The following is a 15,861-nucleotide window of genomic DNA, read 5'->3' as shown; positions in this document are numbered from 1 at the left end:
TAGTAGTAGTAGTAACTGTTGTAATAGCTATTTCAACTATTTCATTTCTATACCCCTCTCTCTCTCTCTCTCTCTCTCACACACACACACTCTCTCTCTCACACACACACACACACACACACACACACACACACACACACACACACACACTCACCTGGAAGTCCGCCAGATCGAAGCGCAGTGTTACCAGCGAGATGATCACCTGCATGAGGCTGGGCAGGAAAGTGTTGCCAATATAGTAGCCGTACTGGTTGCGGAACTCAAAGCGGATCTGAAAGATTTACATAGACTTACATAGAAAATCAGACCACACAGACCCCATGGTCCAGACTATATAGGTGGTCTGTCCTTAAACCTAAGTGATTCTACATTAATCAGATGGCTCCAAAACGTTGCATTTCAACTCTAGTTAATATTAAGTTCAAGGAAGTGACGGGAAAGGGAAAAGAAAGGAAATTAATGGCAAAAGGCACGTACATAAAGCAACGTGAACTTAGCTAACACACACACACACACACACACACACACACACACACACACACACACACACACACACACAGGCGGTGGCTGAGTGGTTAGCGTGCCGGGCCAGCATTCATCACGCCATGGACAACGTCGACTGGAATCACCACGCTACCACCTGGGATTTTTTCAGTCACCGCCGAGTGGCCTAAGATTACCCACATGCTGTCCTGAAGACCACCCATCAACCCGGACTGTAGAGGAAACCGTCCAGTAAATCAAGAATGAGTTCCGGGGGGCAGCATGAGGCAAGCATAGCTGGCGCCACTATAAAAAAATTGCCTGCGCCATGACGGGCTTGGGCCGACCACCAGCTAGGCCCCTGAAGAAAGCCTACCGGCGCTCTAGGCTGAGATGTAAAACACACACACACACACACACACACACACACATCGGTCCATGGGGCAGTGGACAGCACCTCTCGATTCACCCGGCAGGCGAAGGTTCGAGTCGCAGTCAGACCACTCAATGTTTTTCGCCGACAGGAACGGTTACTGTTCCTCTATAGACACACAAATTCAATAGTCTTTATAAATTGTGATTGGATGTACGTACAGTCGCGATATGAAGTGATGTCGCCGTGTACGTTTATTTTCGATCACGCAAGTATCGTTATATATTTTCAAGAGTACCATTATTTTCCTGTATCTTCATCATAACTTAAATAAATATATTTTACAAACTAGAAAAACAATAGAAAATAAATATTCAATGATGCCTGAAGAGTTGTCGAAATATTTTGACACAAAGGCCCGTACCAAGAGTCGTGAAGGTCGAGCCGCGTACCTTCCCTTCGACAATGTAGGCACGGCCTCAGACCGTGCCTTCAATCCTTACCACAAGTCGTTCGGGAAGGTAAATGCACATACACACACTGCAACCTTCTTTTCACCTACCAGATCTAATGCACACACACACATACAAACACACAGTGCTATTCATGGAGGTATAATACCTCCATGGTGCTATTACAGCCATAATATTGTCCGTTTCATTCCGTCTGTCCACTTGTGAACGTAGATATGGCACCTGTGCATTGTGAGTTTGTGATTGCGTGAAGATCATTTGAATGTTTGTGTATACAAAAAATCCTCAAACCATCGTATATGAACCGCAAACAGAAGATTTACATCGATAATATACCATACAAGAACACGAAGAAACAACTTGTATATCAAACAGTATAGTTTGATCATACTCCTTTCAGATCATTGCCTTTCAGATACTCATATTTCATCTCATTAAGGGATATAAAGTGACATACGACTCTGCAAGTGTCTATACATAAGGAATTTTGATGTTGCATGTATAAATAACATGGGTAGCCTAATTTTCGAAATAGCCTAGCATCGCATTCAACAGTTATTATTTATTATTTCTTTCTTTTTTCCATTATTAATCGTTATTTACATGCAGTAAATTATTAAGATACCCTTTGTTTGCACTTTCAGAGCCAGATGTCTTAACCGAAATGAGAAAGAATTTGAAAAAACGTAGATCGTTGGAGAATGTAGCCACGAGGTGACGAAGGTTCCCGCCTGCTGGCTGGTTTCTCTGTGCTTTGAAGGCGCGTGCCGTTGTTGTAAACAAGACAAACATATTCGCTGCAACTATAATATACGACTTTCCAATTAGGGAAAATATTTTTTCATGTTGTTTTAACTGAACTGCAACTATTTGCCACGCCAAATTTGGAAAATAAACATATTTTTCCTCGAAGGTCTGAGGGAAGACACGGGCTAGACCTTGCCTTCTCTTCGTCTCTCCCGCAGATCTTCGTTCCAAAATTGCTAGTGACTATAGGTACGCACCGTCCTTCCCTTCGATTTTCGTCGCTACACCTTCGTGACTCTTGATACAGGCCAATGTGTTTTCGTTCACCAAAGAACAAGTCAAATGAAGTCCAAATATCGACATATTACTCAAACAGAAAGTAAAATTATCTTTTCATGATCACTGTTGACAACAATAAATCTAACATGTGCACAATATATAGGACATGCATAATTAGTCGATATCCTAAACTAGGATGCCGTAATTTATTTAATTTATACTCTCGTTTGATGACGACGTCATCGCCAGCGCACCATACCTATTATTCAGCCCTGACTCACTCTTTGCCTTTCGTGGTCAACACAACGATAACAAAAGCTTTCCGTGGACTTTAATGAATGAAAGGGATCAGAGGAAGATGCCCACAGCCTATAACTACCGTGGGATAGTCGGAGATGGAAAAATAAGAATAAATAGCTTCAGAATAGTCGTGTTTTGTAACTCCAAGCTCACTCTTTGCCGCCGATCGCAAACATCATTGCCTTTCTTGGTCAATAAAACGATGACAAAAGCTTCATGTATACTTTTAATGCATGGAGGTGATCAATGGAACATATCCACAACTTAAAAATGCCATAGAACAGTCGAGGAAGGTGGGGAGATAAGAATATATGGTTTTGAAATGGAGGTGGTGGTCGAGGTGCGGGCGGGTAATCGCAGCGTTGCCAAATGTTAGGCTATGGTCGAGTGTTCGTAGAGGCGTCCGGAGCTTTGATATTTCAGATATGGCAACCCTACCTATGAAGAGATTCTTCATTCATCATCGTTACTGACCGATGTTACTTTATATTTCAGTGTCCATGCTTATAATAAGCCATCATAGTGAATAAAAGGTGTTTAATGTGAAAACTTATTATTTGCTCGTTTCTTAATCAATAAAACTCAAAGTAATGCCAGTTAGAGTCCTTTTATAGAGAGAGTCCCGACATAGGGGGCCCTGTGTATAAGGCTGCTGGGCGCCATTTTTGGCCCTTCGAGCACCGCGCCGACTTTGAGCTGAGGTATTAAAAACAAAATTTTACCTATTTTGGAAGCGGATTCGGCTGCTTTTTAATGTAACAATGCCTTGCTGCCTAGCCTTCGGCTGTAGCAACATGCCACAGAGGGGATACAATGTTTATATATTAACTGCAAGGCCGCTGAGAAGACAGAGGTGCTAACAGTCAGTCGTCTTGGGAGGAAACCTTCGGTTATGACAGCAAGACACACACACTGCCATTGTGTGTGTCTTGCTGTCATAACCGCCCTCCCTTTGTACTGTCTATGGAAATCGTTGTGAGAGAGGCACAGCTGCAAGGACTGAAACAATCGTTCACCTCAGGTCCAGACATGATAAGGGAAGCTGTGGCCCTTAGGGCCAAAATTATTGGGTGTGATCTCTCCCACAGGGCTCTAGCTGTTATTACAGACTCACAATGGATATTTCACACTCATCAAAGCCACAGTCTAATAGACTGGACGTGTTACAGGAGTTTAGATGAACAGAAGCTAGCTTTTGGTGAGCCATACCTGTCTCGATAAAACTCTAGAATCACACCCAAATCACTCTAAAAGCTAACACATATTTTTTTTTTATATTGTATTTGTTAATCATCACCCTGGTAACCGTTTCCATTATTATTACTCGTTTCTGAGATTTTAAAATGCGAGGAAATATTGCTATTTCAGCGGTGATAGGCTAGGTTACTATTTGCTCATGTGAAGGGTCTTCTGCTAGAAACTTCTCTAGGTTGGGTTATAAGTCCATTTTTATTTAATAGCCTAATGTATAAGGCTGCATGGTCTTCATTTTCATCGGTACCAATGTCATTATAATATGTTGAAGACATTTTCCTACAGTATTATCTAACCCTATTTTGACCTTCAAGCAAAATGAAACACGTTTACATGGCCTTAGTACTTTACTGTGTTATTTTTCAATCAACAATAAGTATTTCAATTAAATCATATTAAATCAAATGTTATTGAACTCATTAATAACTGATCTTCACAAGACCTTGAAATCACACAGAAAATTGATTGCAGCAACTACATCCTAGTGTGTGTGTGTGTGTGTGTGTGTGTGTGTGTGTGTGTGTGTGTGAAGCAAGATAGCAGCACGGCGAGTAATGGAATCAGGGCCCCTTCACCCCCACACAAGTACTTTAAAATAATTTTCTCTCCATATGCTAAAGTTTACAGCAAGCACGTAACGGAAAGGGAGCAAAAATCCTTTGCATTGATGGAGCTTGGGTAGTGTGTCAGCCACGTGGCCCATGACAAGTATGTCAAGGCTCATGCCGTTCAGGAGGCAGCGTCCCTCCCTGTAGGCAAGGGTCAGGCGATGAAGGGATATGTAAGTAAGAGAAAGACTTCCCCAACTGCTGCCGATAATGTTTTACAGCGATAAGTTTTGTTAAATCCATCCATCACAGCAGCAACACTCGAAGAGAAGCACCCAGACTTGTGTGAAGTCTCTCAGTACCCTCTGAGCGCTGCCGCCTCTCAAGGTCGTCAGCAGCCTGCGGTGACACGCATATATCACAGGCTGCGTGGGTTACTGAGTGCCTATACTGAGACAGTGGCTGATCGTAAGGATAATGATAATCTCCTGTCACCTTACGACACGTTCCAACGGCTGGTGACCAAATTATGGTGAAGTATAAGGGCATAATGGTGGGTTGGCCATACCTGTTGATGTAGACACAAAATGTCTCATATTTACTTTCCCAGAGCTCGCTGACTGCTGGTTCCCTGTTGGCTGTTAGAGGAAGGTGTGCAGGTCTGACACAGGTGTGCTCAGTTTTATTGGACGACCGAAATGGCTGTGAAACAGAAATACAAAAGAGAACGTGTGCTAGCGTTTGAAAAGCGCGGCGAAAACAGGGCCAATAATGGCTTCCAAATCTTGGGTTATCGGGACTCTCTCTATCGAGGGACGCTAATGCCAGTAACTGTCCATTCGCTTCATGTCATACTGTGCGTATGTATCGCAACTGTATTAATAACTGCAGAAGACAATTCATGGAATGACCCAGGAGAAAAAAAAGAAAAATAAATAAATATATATATATATATATATATATATATATATATATATATATATATATATATATATATATATATATATATATATATATATAAATATATATATATATATATATATATATATATATATATATATATATATATATATATATATATATATATATATATATATATATATATATATATATATATATATATATATATATATATATATATATATATATATATATATATATATATATATATATATATATATATATATATATATATATATATATATATATATATATATATATATATATATATATATATATATATATATATATATATATATATATATATATATATATATATATATATATATATATATATATATATATATATATATATATATATATATATATATATATATATCTATATATATATATTATATCACAATTATATATATATCATATATTATAACAAACAATAAATACACATCACTTCCGTTACCTTCAAATGCTCCCGTACGAAACATTCTGAGAGCGGCGACATCACTTCATATCGCGACTGTACATAATGAACCTCTACTTGTTCTTTGTAAATCGAACAAGAAGGCTGCCGCAAAAGACCACAGCCTCATGGAGTGGATGTATTACAAGATTTAGGATGAACGCAGGGAACTGTTCTGGCAGCGTTGCCAAGTTATCGTACCCATCGCATTGCATTTTCGTAGTTTCTGACCAATAACTATAGCAAAAACAAACAAACAAACATCAATAGATAGGAGTTTTAACGATAACTTCAATTTTGTATCGTTATTTTTGTAGGTGCGAGAGTTTGAGGCTTAAAAGTAATACCGACGAAGTGGTGAATACGATAATCTGGCAACGCTGGCCCCTTGGGTCTTGGCAATACCCTTGTGGACTAACTGGTTGATGGGGAGCATACACCCGAGTTCGCATTGCTCCAGTCACTCGCCGCCTAGACTCCCGACGGACCCCTGAGCAGGAATAGTGATAGATGGCGCCATTATAAACACTTGCCTGCGCCATGACGGGCTGGGGCCGACTACCATCCAGGCCCCTCAAACAAGCCTACCGGCGCTATAGTCGTACACGTGAAAAAAAAAAAATTGCTGTTTGTGTGTGTTCGGGATATCGTCAGGATCTCGAAAAAGTACCTAGAATCTTCATCTTTTTTTGCCCTTGAACTGTTTCCTTTACTGTAAAAAAATCAGTGAGTTCCCCGACTCTAACTCGGCTCACAACCAAGAAACCGGGTTCGATTCCCGGGCGGAGTTGAAACATTTTGGCGGCTTTTCCGATACCTTACGCCCCTGTTCACCCAGCAGTGAATGGGTACCAGGTATTAATCGGGGGTTGTGTCCCGTCTCCTGGGATCTGTCCCCTTCTCCTATAATTCCTTCCCCTTCTGTCTCACTCCGGCATATGACCACAGATGTTGCGCCGACTAAACGAAACTTTCCAAAACTTTCCCCTACTCTAAGGCCCTGGCAGAGGCGTCTTGTCGGGCTGGCCTCGTCGCCCCTCACCTGTATTTGACTGGTCTCTTGGTAGGAGAAGTTGCTGAATGATTCCTTGACGAGGGTGTACTCCAGCAGGTACCTGGATCCCTTGAACGTGACCCCCGGCCCGTCCTGGAAAGGGGGGGAGGGGGGGATGACAGAATGAGGATATTGATTAACTCTTACATTAGAAAATTGGTCTGCACAGGAACGAAAGAGGGATGAAAATGATGGGTTGACTCTTGCATTAGTAAATTTGATAGCATAGGTATCTTCTAAAGGAGAAAGTGGAGGAGAGAGAGAGAGAGAGAGAGAGAGAGAGAGAGAGAGAGAGAGAGAGAGAGAGAGAGAGAGAGAGAGAGAGATTTACATAGATATTCAGACCCTGTGGAGGTGCGTCCTTAAACCGGAGTTAAACTATATTAAATGCCACCAAGATTTCGCATTTTCTACTTTAGTGAATATTAAAGTGGAGGAAGTGTCGGTCGAGCTTGTTTTGGGGTCTTCGTGGTGCAGTGGTTAACACACTCGGCTCACAGCCGAGAGAGCCCGGGTTCGATTCCCGGGCGGAGTGGAAAAATGTGGGCGGCTTTTCCGATACCCTACGCCCTGTCCACCCAGCAGTAAATGGGTACCAGGTATTAATCTGGGGTTGTGTCCCGTCTCCTGGGATCTGTTCCCTTCTCCTATAATTCCTTCCCCTTCTGTCTCTCTCCGGCATATGACCACAGATGTTGCGCCGACTAAACCAAACTTTCTAACTTTCAAGAGATGAGTGAACGTCGTCATAAAGTTTGGTGCGCAAAGAGAGATCGTCTTTGTTGTCCTATGTTGAACACCTTCTATCTTAGCAATGTCCTTCGCATGGCGGGGAGACCGAAACTGTAGTAATAGTATCTTTGTGAATGGGAACATTGCTACGGATTTTCAAAGAGGTTGAATAAATGTGAGCAATTGTCAAAATAAAGATCAATTAACTTTTTTTTTACTTTACCAATATTTCCTTTTCTTTACTGTAATTCAGTTATCTAAAGTATTGCTCCCTTGATACGAGTTCACGCCCTGGAATACATTACTCAACCCTTTCACTTGTTTTCAGTCCGAGCCAACGCGGAGTATACGAGAAGCCGACACGGAGGAGGAACTATTGCTGTGTGTGAGTGCCAATGCTGTTCTTTCTTGTGGGTCTTCAAGCTGGGGATCGCGGGTTTTTCTTTATATTGTGGATTATCAAGTTGTGTGTGTCTGTGTGGGGGGGGGATTATGTTTCTTAATGGTCCCTCCATTTCATAATATATATATAAAGCATTTGTGAACAGATTATATATCATCTATTTTGGGGGGTTTATATCATGGCACAAATTTGGCCCGTCGCTGCTACACGGTAAAGCCACAAATTTGGCCCGTCGCTGCTACAAGGTAAAGCCACAAATTTGGCCCGTCGCTGCTACACGGTAAAGCCACAAATTTGGCCCGTCGCTGCTACACGGTAAAGCCACAAATTTGACCCGTCGCTGGTACACGGTAGAGCCACAAATTTGACTCTTCGCTGGTACACGGTAAAGCCATAAATTTGGCCCGTCGCTGGTACACGGTAAAGCCACAAATTTGACCCGTCGCTGCTACCGGGTTAACAACTACACAAAGGTCGTCTGCTGAGACTTAATTTTCAAAGCGAAGCTGAAGCCACAAAAAGAATACCGTGACGGGAGTACCCGAGCAGGCAGACTGACACAGTGCTGCCTCTGGGACTAGAAGGGTCCCCGTCAGACAAGACTAAAAGAATGCTGTGCTGCACCAGGTTGTGTTGGGGCAGGGGGGCTTCGTGGTGCAGTGGTTAACAAACTCGGCTCACAACCGAGAGAGCCCGGGTTCGATTCCCGGGCGGAGTGAAAAATTTGGGCGGCTTTTCCGATACCCTACGCCCCTGTCCACCCAGCAGTGAATGGGTACCAGATATTAATCGGGGGTTGTGTCCTGTCTCCTGAGGTCTGTTCCCTTCTATAATTCCTTCCCCTTCTGTCTGTCCGGCATATGACCACAGATGTTGCGTCGACTACGCGAAATTTTCCAAACTTTCTGTGTTGGGGCAGAGAGTTAAGGAAGCTAATAGCGTACTTGATGCTGATCATTATAGAGCGAAGCCTTTTTTTACAGTAAAGGAAGCAACTCTAGGGCAAAAGAAAATATGACAGACTCGAAACCTCTAACTTGCAAAGTCCGTGAACGCGAATTCTAGCTATACGGATATGTGGCAAGCTACACATGATTCGATCCTGCTCACGGGTTGTTTCTGTAAAAGACAATACCAAGGGGGTGGCTTTCATGAGCAACTTGGGCTGGTACAGCGTCCTGCAAGGTGTGTTAAACCCCACTGGACTTGAGTGCCAGGAGGGATTGGCCAATAGAAAGCGGTTTAAACTCCCTGGGCTTACCAAGGCTCGTAGGACTTGCCTGCACCAGGACGCCGAGTTCCTCCTTCATGTCCTTGATCCTGAAGACCATGAAGCAGTGCTGACGGTCGAACGGGTACATCTGGAGCTCGAAGTGACACTTGAAGGTGAGCGTCGTCTCGTCCAGGAACACCAGCATGTTGGCCTCGCCGCTGTACGTCACGTCTGCGGGCGGGGATAGGTGCCACACACACACACACACACACACACACACACACACACACACACACACATTATTGAGCAAAATGGAAGAAGTAGACAACGAGGAGATACTACTAAAAAAAGAAATTGTCACTAGGAACACAAGATGACATAGTAAAAAGCTGAGGAAGGGAAGATGCTCGAGATATATAAAGAAATACAGCTTCCCGCAAAGAAATATAGAGGTTTGGAACAGACTAAGTGAGGATGAAGTATCGGCGAGGAGTGTGCAAAGCTTTAAGGAAAAGTTGGATAAATGTAGATACGGAGACGGGACCACACCAGCGTAAAGCCCAGGCCCTGTAAAACTACAACTATGTAAATACACACACACACACACACACACACACACACACACACACACACACACACACACACACACACACACGGAGCTTTGAAGTTCATTGGTTACCACGATTGCATCGTAACCCAGAGGCCTTCAGTTCGATTTCCGGGCTGAGTGGAGACGGATGGGCTGTCTCCTTTCCTCCGTGCCACTGTCCAGCCAGCGGCGACTGGGTGCCGGGCATCAGGCGGAGGTTGTGCCCCGCCTCCCGGGTGGTTGTGACCGTAGGTTCCCGCCATAACCACAGGGGAGGCGGTGGCTGAATGGATAGCGTGACGGCGCCGCGTTCAGGATGACGCGAGTTCAATCCCCGCCCGGTGCCACCAAGCTGAGATTTTTCAGCCGCCGCCGAGTGGCTTAAAACTACCCACATGCTGTCCAAAAGACCACCTATTAACCCGGACTCTAGATTAAAGATAATTTCCGGGAGAGCTGCATGAGCCAATGCAAGATGGCGCCACTATAAACACTTGCCTGCGCCAGAACGAGCTGGGCCGACCATCAGGCCCCACCGGGAAGAAGCCTTGGGCCGACCATCAGGCCCCACCGGGAAGAAGCCTACTGGCGCAATAGGCCACGACGTAAAAAAAAAAAAAAAAAAAAAAAAAATAAATAAATAAAAGATCCGTCAGCAGGACTCGTAGGATCATTCGGGGAGGCTAGCGGCTGGGGATCACGAGTCCATCGCGCGGTCAGTCCCTGGTGGTGCATTACATACCTTCCCTGATGGTGGTGTCATCGTCGGGCAGCGGCCGAGAGGTTCGCTCCACGTAGGCGGCCTGGGAGTGTGTCATGACCTCCACGGGGCTCTGAGTGCCGTCCTCCATCTCCAGGCGCGGCGTCCACACCTGCGGGGCGGGAGAGGTATATAGGGTCGTATCTCAAAACATTTCGTCGCCCAAGTTCACAAATTTCACAAGGTTTTCATATGAGTTGAGGGCATTTCCAGGAGTAGTTTTCTGACCCTGGTGGTAGTTTGACCCCTCCCTTGTATCATGAGTTTAAAGAAACACTCATTAGAACCCGATCGATCCCTTTTTTGACCTTTATGAATAGTTGATGTGAGAAGCGAAAGTGTCTTATGATACCGGCCATAGAGTCGGGAAGCGGCTGTGTATCGTCGCGAGAGCCTACGCCAGACCTGCCTCGACTTATTTGGAAGACCATAAGATGTGTTCTGCTGACTTTTAAAGCATATTATCGGAACGTTTATTTCTCCCCTCATCATCAATAAACACAGCAAGTTTCAAGCTAATATACTCTTTTTTTATGAATACTTTTATTCGAAATTTGAGATTTTGAGTAATGGCCTTCCAAGGTTTGGGAGGTCTGTATCTGCTCTTATTTCTTTCAACAGTTGGATGACTTTTACATGTGTTACTCATCAACATGTACTGATACTGCACCAAAACAGCCATGTAATTATGCTTATATATACTACCAATTATTGCGAGGTGTTCATCGTGGAGTGGCTTGTTGGAATCCCACTCAGACTCCACCGTGTCCTGAGAGTTGCCGAGACTCTCTGGATTTACAGTGTTGCCACCGCTCGTGCCTCCTGCCAAGTGTGGTTGCAGAAAGCACAAACCCAGACACGACAGTCACCGAAAACAGTCATACAGTGCAATGGCAGACAAATGTCGCACCATGCCCCATCCTTAGTTTAAATATTACTTTCTCTTCAAATGGTCCATAGCCCGTGATAGTGCCATTTCGCCCCAGTGTAATACTTTGGCAATGTTTGTAGATTGTTTTAGAGTAATTGGAAGTTCGAGTAACACTTGTCAAACTCCCAGGGGCTTAGAGGAGCAAGCTGCCAGGCCCTTCAGCACGGCGAATGTATCTCACCGATGAACTCCCTCGCTCTGTACAAATCTGCAGCAATTGAAAATTGAGTAAAGAGTCGATCATTTTTTCGTAATCTCGACCTCGGTACACAATTATGTTCAGTAGTGCAAAGGACAGAACTGTAGCATGCCGGGCAGCGGAGGGGAGACGATAAACCCACGTGATCAAAGCCCCTTTCACACTGTGCCGACTCTGGGCCACGACAACCCAGCGACTTCTGCATTTGACAAGTTGGTTCCCACGCTCCAAGAAGGGGGGGGGGGGGAGGTTTTATTGCGGTTTTGGTGTCTTGCCGACTGTCTGGGACATTCGGCCAACTAGTTGCCAGCATGTCGTGTGGTGGCTGAGTCGACAGAGTGACGGCGCCGCGTTCAGGAGGCCTCGAGTTCAATCCCCGCCCGGTGCCACCAAGCTGGGATTTTTCAGCCGCCGCCGAGTGGCTTAAAACTACCCACATGCTGTCCAGAAGAACACCTATCAACCCGAACTCTAGATTCTAGGATTAAAGATGAGCTCCGGGAGGGCAGCATGAGCCAGTGCAAGATGGCGCCACTATAAACACTCGCCTGCGCCAGAACGGGCTGGGCCGACCATCAGGCCCCACCGGGAAGAAGCCTTAGGCCGACCATCAGGCCCCACCGGGAAGAAGCCTTGGGCCGACCATCAGGCCCCACCGGGAAGAAGGCTACCGGCGCAATAGGCCGCGACGTAAAAAAAAAAAAAAAAAAAAAAAAACTCACTACTCCAGACTCCCGTCACGACGTCGGCGCAGCATTCGTCAACAGTCTCAAGACCTCTTTCAAGACATGCCCGACCCTTTCACATTAACACCCAAGACCTCGTGTAACCTAGAGTCGTGGGTAGTCGTGGCCCAGAGTTGGCACAGTGTGAACGGGACTTAACATTAACTGGCTGCCGCACTCTTGGTGTTCGCTAAAGAGGTATTTCCTTGCTGCAGGACTAAACACTTCTGTCCCTCGTCCTGTCCCCCCCCCCCCCTACCACCAACTCCAACACGTTGTACTTGGGACGGTGAAATGCCAGAATTTTCTCTTTTCTATACTCCCACACGGCTACTGTGTGTAACGAAACACACGAGAAATTAATCCAGACAAGGAAAGGTTTGCCGGCGCCGGGGATCGAGCCCGCGACCAGCGAGACGGGAGAGCCACTCCTTATCCAGTCGGCCAAAGAGGTACCCCACTGGCAGAGGGAGTTATGGGAGGCTCCTGGCCTATCAGGCTAGTCGTGTCACTACAGCGGCACCCCACAACCACCAATACGACCTCCCTCACAGGACCCTTCCGTGGTTTTTTTTCGTGGTGCTGTGGTTAGCACACTCGGCTCACAACCGAGAAAGCCCGAGTTCGATTCCCGGGCGGAGTGGAAAAATTTGGGCGGCTTTTCCGATACTCTACGCCCCTGTCCATCCAGCAGTGAATGGGTACCAGGTATAAATCGGGGGTTGTGTCCCGTCTCCTGGGATCTGTTCCCTTCTCCTATAATTCCTTCCCCATCTGTCTCTCTCTCCGGCATATGACCTCAGATGTTGCGCTGACTAAACGAATCTTTCCAACTTTCCCACAACCACCACTACTCCCTCCCTCACAGCACCCTTCCGTGGCCTCACCTCGGTCCACTCCTGCAGCTTGTTGGCCATTGAGTTCGCCAGCAGGTTTTTGTACTTGAGGCGGCGGTCCCTCCACTGCGTCCTTATGTTCACGTCGATTTCGATGGTGAAGGACGCCAAGCTGAACTTCCTCACCGAAGTGATGTTGAGGGCGAAGAGGATGGGCAGCGGCGTGCTCTTGTAGGTGGGCGGCGGCAGCTGTTCGGGGTATCCCTCGGGCACCACCACCACCGAGCAGTCCATCTCGTCGCTCTGGTCGTCACAGTCCACGCTCAGGTCACAGCGGCGGCTCTTTTCGATGCAGGACCCATCGTTACACGTGTACTCGTCGTTGTGGCAAGACGTCAGCAGCAGTTCAACCTGCAGACGGGGGGCCGTTAGCGGTAAAGACGAGGAACAGGGCAGACACTGAACATAGCGTTGAACAAGCGACCATGGCTGGACGTGTGCGACAAAGGTAAAACAAGGAACCCTGAACAATAAGGGGGTCTTCGTGGTGCAGTGGTTAGCACACTCGGCTCACAACCGAGAGAGCCCGGGTTCGATTCCCGGGCGGAGTGGAAAAATTTGGGCGGCTTTTCCATTACCCAGCAGTGAATGGGTACCAGGTATTAATCGGGGGTTGTGTCCCGTCTCCTGGGATCTGTTCCCTTCTCCTATAATCCCTTCCCCCTTCTATCTCTCTCCGGCATATGACCACAGATGTTGCGCCGACTAAACGAAACTATCCAGCTTTCCTGAACAGTAAGCCTTAGCGACGGGGGAAGAGAAGGAACAGTTAGTTAGTTAGTTAAATTAGTTGGGAAGTTCGACACTGATAGGTAGCATGTAGGGCTATAACAGACAGCGAGACGTGGCTGCTCAGTGTCTGTCACCATGCCTATACAAGGACAGGGTGTTGTAGCTGACCAGCCTGCAGGGCGAGGCGATTCCTCATTGTCCAACACGCCGTAACTGTGCTATATTGTGTATGTACTTGTGTATATAGACGACCCCATAGCTAAACTGAGAGAGAGAGAGAGAGAGAGAGAGAGAGAGAGAGAGAGAGAGAGAGAGAGAGAGAGAGAGAGAGAGAGAGAAAGTATTACCGTCGACGCTCAACCACACTAATTTGAACTTTAGGGACTTCCGCTGCTTCGTTAACCCGTCCGCTGCGATTGGCACGGATTTGGTTTTCACTGGTAGCCAGGTAACATATAGTCCCAAGTCTTTCTCTGCCTCTGTGGTGGATAGTGGAGTGTTTCCCATGTGGTATTGATGTGCTGGATATCCCTTCACTGGTAGCCTGGTAAAATACACTCCCAGGACTTTTTCTGCCTCTGTGGTGGATAGTGGAGTGTTTCCCATGTGGTATTGGTGTGCTGGATATCCCCTCCCAAGGTGCAGGACTTTACATTTCTCTTCACTGAATTGTAGCAGCCACTTTTTGTTGAATTTCTGTAGTTTGGTGAGGTCTGACTGTAGGGAATCCGTAGTTGTAGTAGTCTATGGGGAGGCGGTGGCTGAGTTGTCAGAGTAACGGCCTCGTGTTCAGGAGGACGCGAGTTCAATCCCCGCTCGGTGCCACCAAGCTGGGATTTTTCAGCCGCCGCCGAGTGGCTTAAAACTACCCACTTGATGTCCAGAAGACCACCTATCAACCCGGACTCTAGATTCTAGGATCAAAAATGAGCTCTGGGAGGGCAGCATGAGCCAGTGCAAGATGGCGCCACTATAAACACTCGCCTGCGCCAGATAGGGCTGGGCCGACCATCAGGACCCACCGGAAAGAAGCCTTGGACCGACCATCAGGACCCACCGGGAAGAAGCCTACCGGCGCAATAGGCAGCAATGTAAAAAAAAAAAAAAAAAAAAAAAAAAAAAAGTTATAATAATCTTGTAACGAGCAGAAACACTAATTAAATATATTAACACCTCCCAAACTGAGGTGCACAAACATAACATGGAGGGTGGACGGATATATATATATATATATATATATATATATATATATATATATATATATATATATATATATATATATATATATATATATATATATATATATATATTGTAGTGCAAGTCTGCTAACATTCATGCTTGCAGACAATTTGTCGACAGAAAACTGCTAACATAAACTGGTGGCAGCGGTGAGATATATTAGCAGGTTTGCAACACGATGTGTATATCCGTTCAAATAATGTTCTATGTTTATGTACTTAGCTCTGGAAGGTGTTCATTGTTTCTTTAGTGATTGTGTGTGCTACTGGAGTAATACAAGCCTTACCGTAATAGTGGAAGTCCTTGGAAGTTCAAATTAAGAGTGCTCAAGCGACAACGGCAATTTCTCCAAACCAAAGTTTAGCTTGGGGGTCGTATTTCTACACTAAGTATAAACTGTAGTAAAGTCACGGCGGGTTGGTGAGTAAGGACTCGCTGCCGCCCCGCACATCAAGGCACACACCCTTCCCCGTCTTCTGTCTATGAGCAGGTGGTGCGGAGGCAATTCTCGACA

At 45.6% G+C, this 15,861-nt stretch overlaps 1 protein-coding gene across 1 annotated transcript in view; it reads right to left on the bottom strand.

Annotated features, from left to right (window-relative positions):
• The window catches only part of LOC126991371 (uncharacterized), a 35,664-nt gene that overhangs the window by 1,321 nt on the left and 18,482 nt on the right, over positions 1-15,861 (bottom strand). Inside the window, exons 6-10 of the mRNA XM_050850125.1 lie at positions 13,368-13,727; positions 10,608-10,737; positions 9,344-9,507; positions 6,917-7,021; positions 155-271 (exon numbers count right to left, since the gene is read on the bottom strand). Coding sequence (XP_050706082.1) covers positions 155-271; positions 6,917-7,021; positions 9,344-9,507; positions 10,608-10,737; positions 13,368-13,727 — 876 coding nt within the window. The remainder of the gene's footprint in view (positions 1-154; positions 272-6,916; positions 7,022-9,343; positions 9,508-10,607; positions 10,738-13,367; positions 13,728-15,861) is intronic.

Source organism: Eriocheir sinensis, unplaced genomic scaffold (assembly GCF_024679095.1).
Source record: "Eriocheir sinensis breed Jianghai 21 unplaced genomic scaffold, ASM2467909v1 Scaffold265, whole genome shotgun sequence".
In the NCBI taxonomy this organism is placed as follows: domain Eukaryota; kingdom Metazoa; phylum Arthropoda; class Malacostraca; order Decapoda; family Varunidae; genus Eriocheir; species Eriocheir sinensis.
The sequence above is the reverse complement of the archived record's forward strand: the minus strand, read 5'-3'. Positions and strand labels throughout refer to the sequence as shown.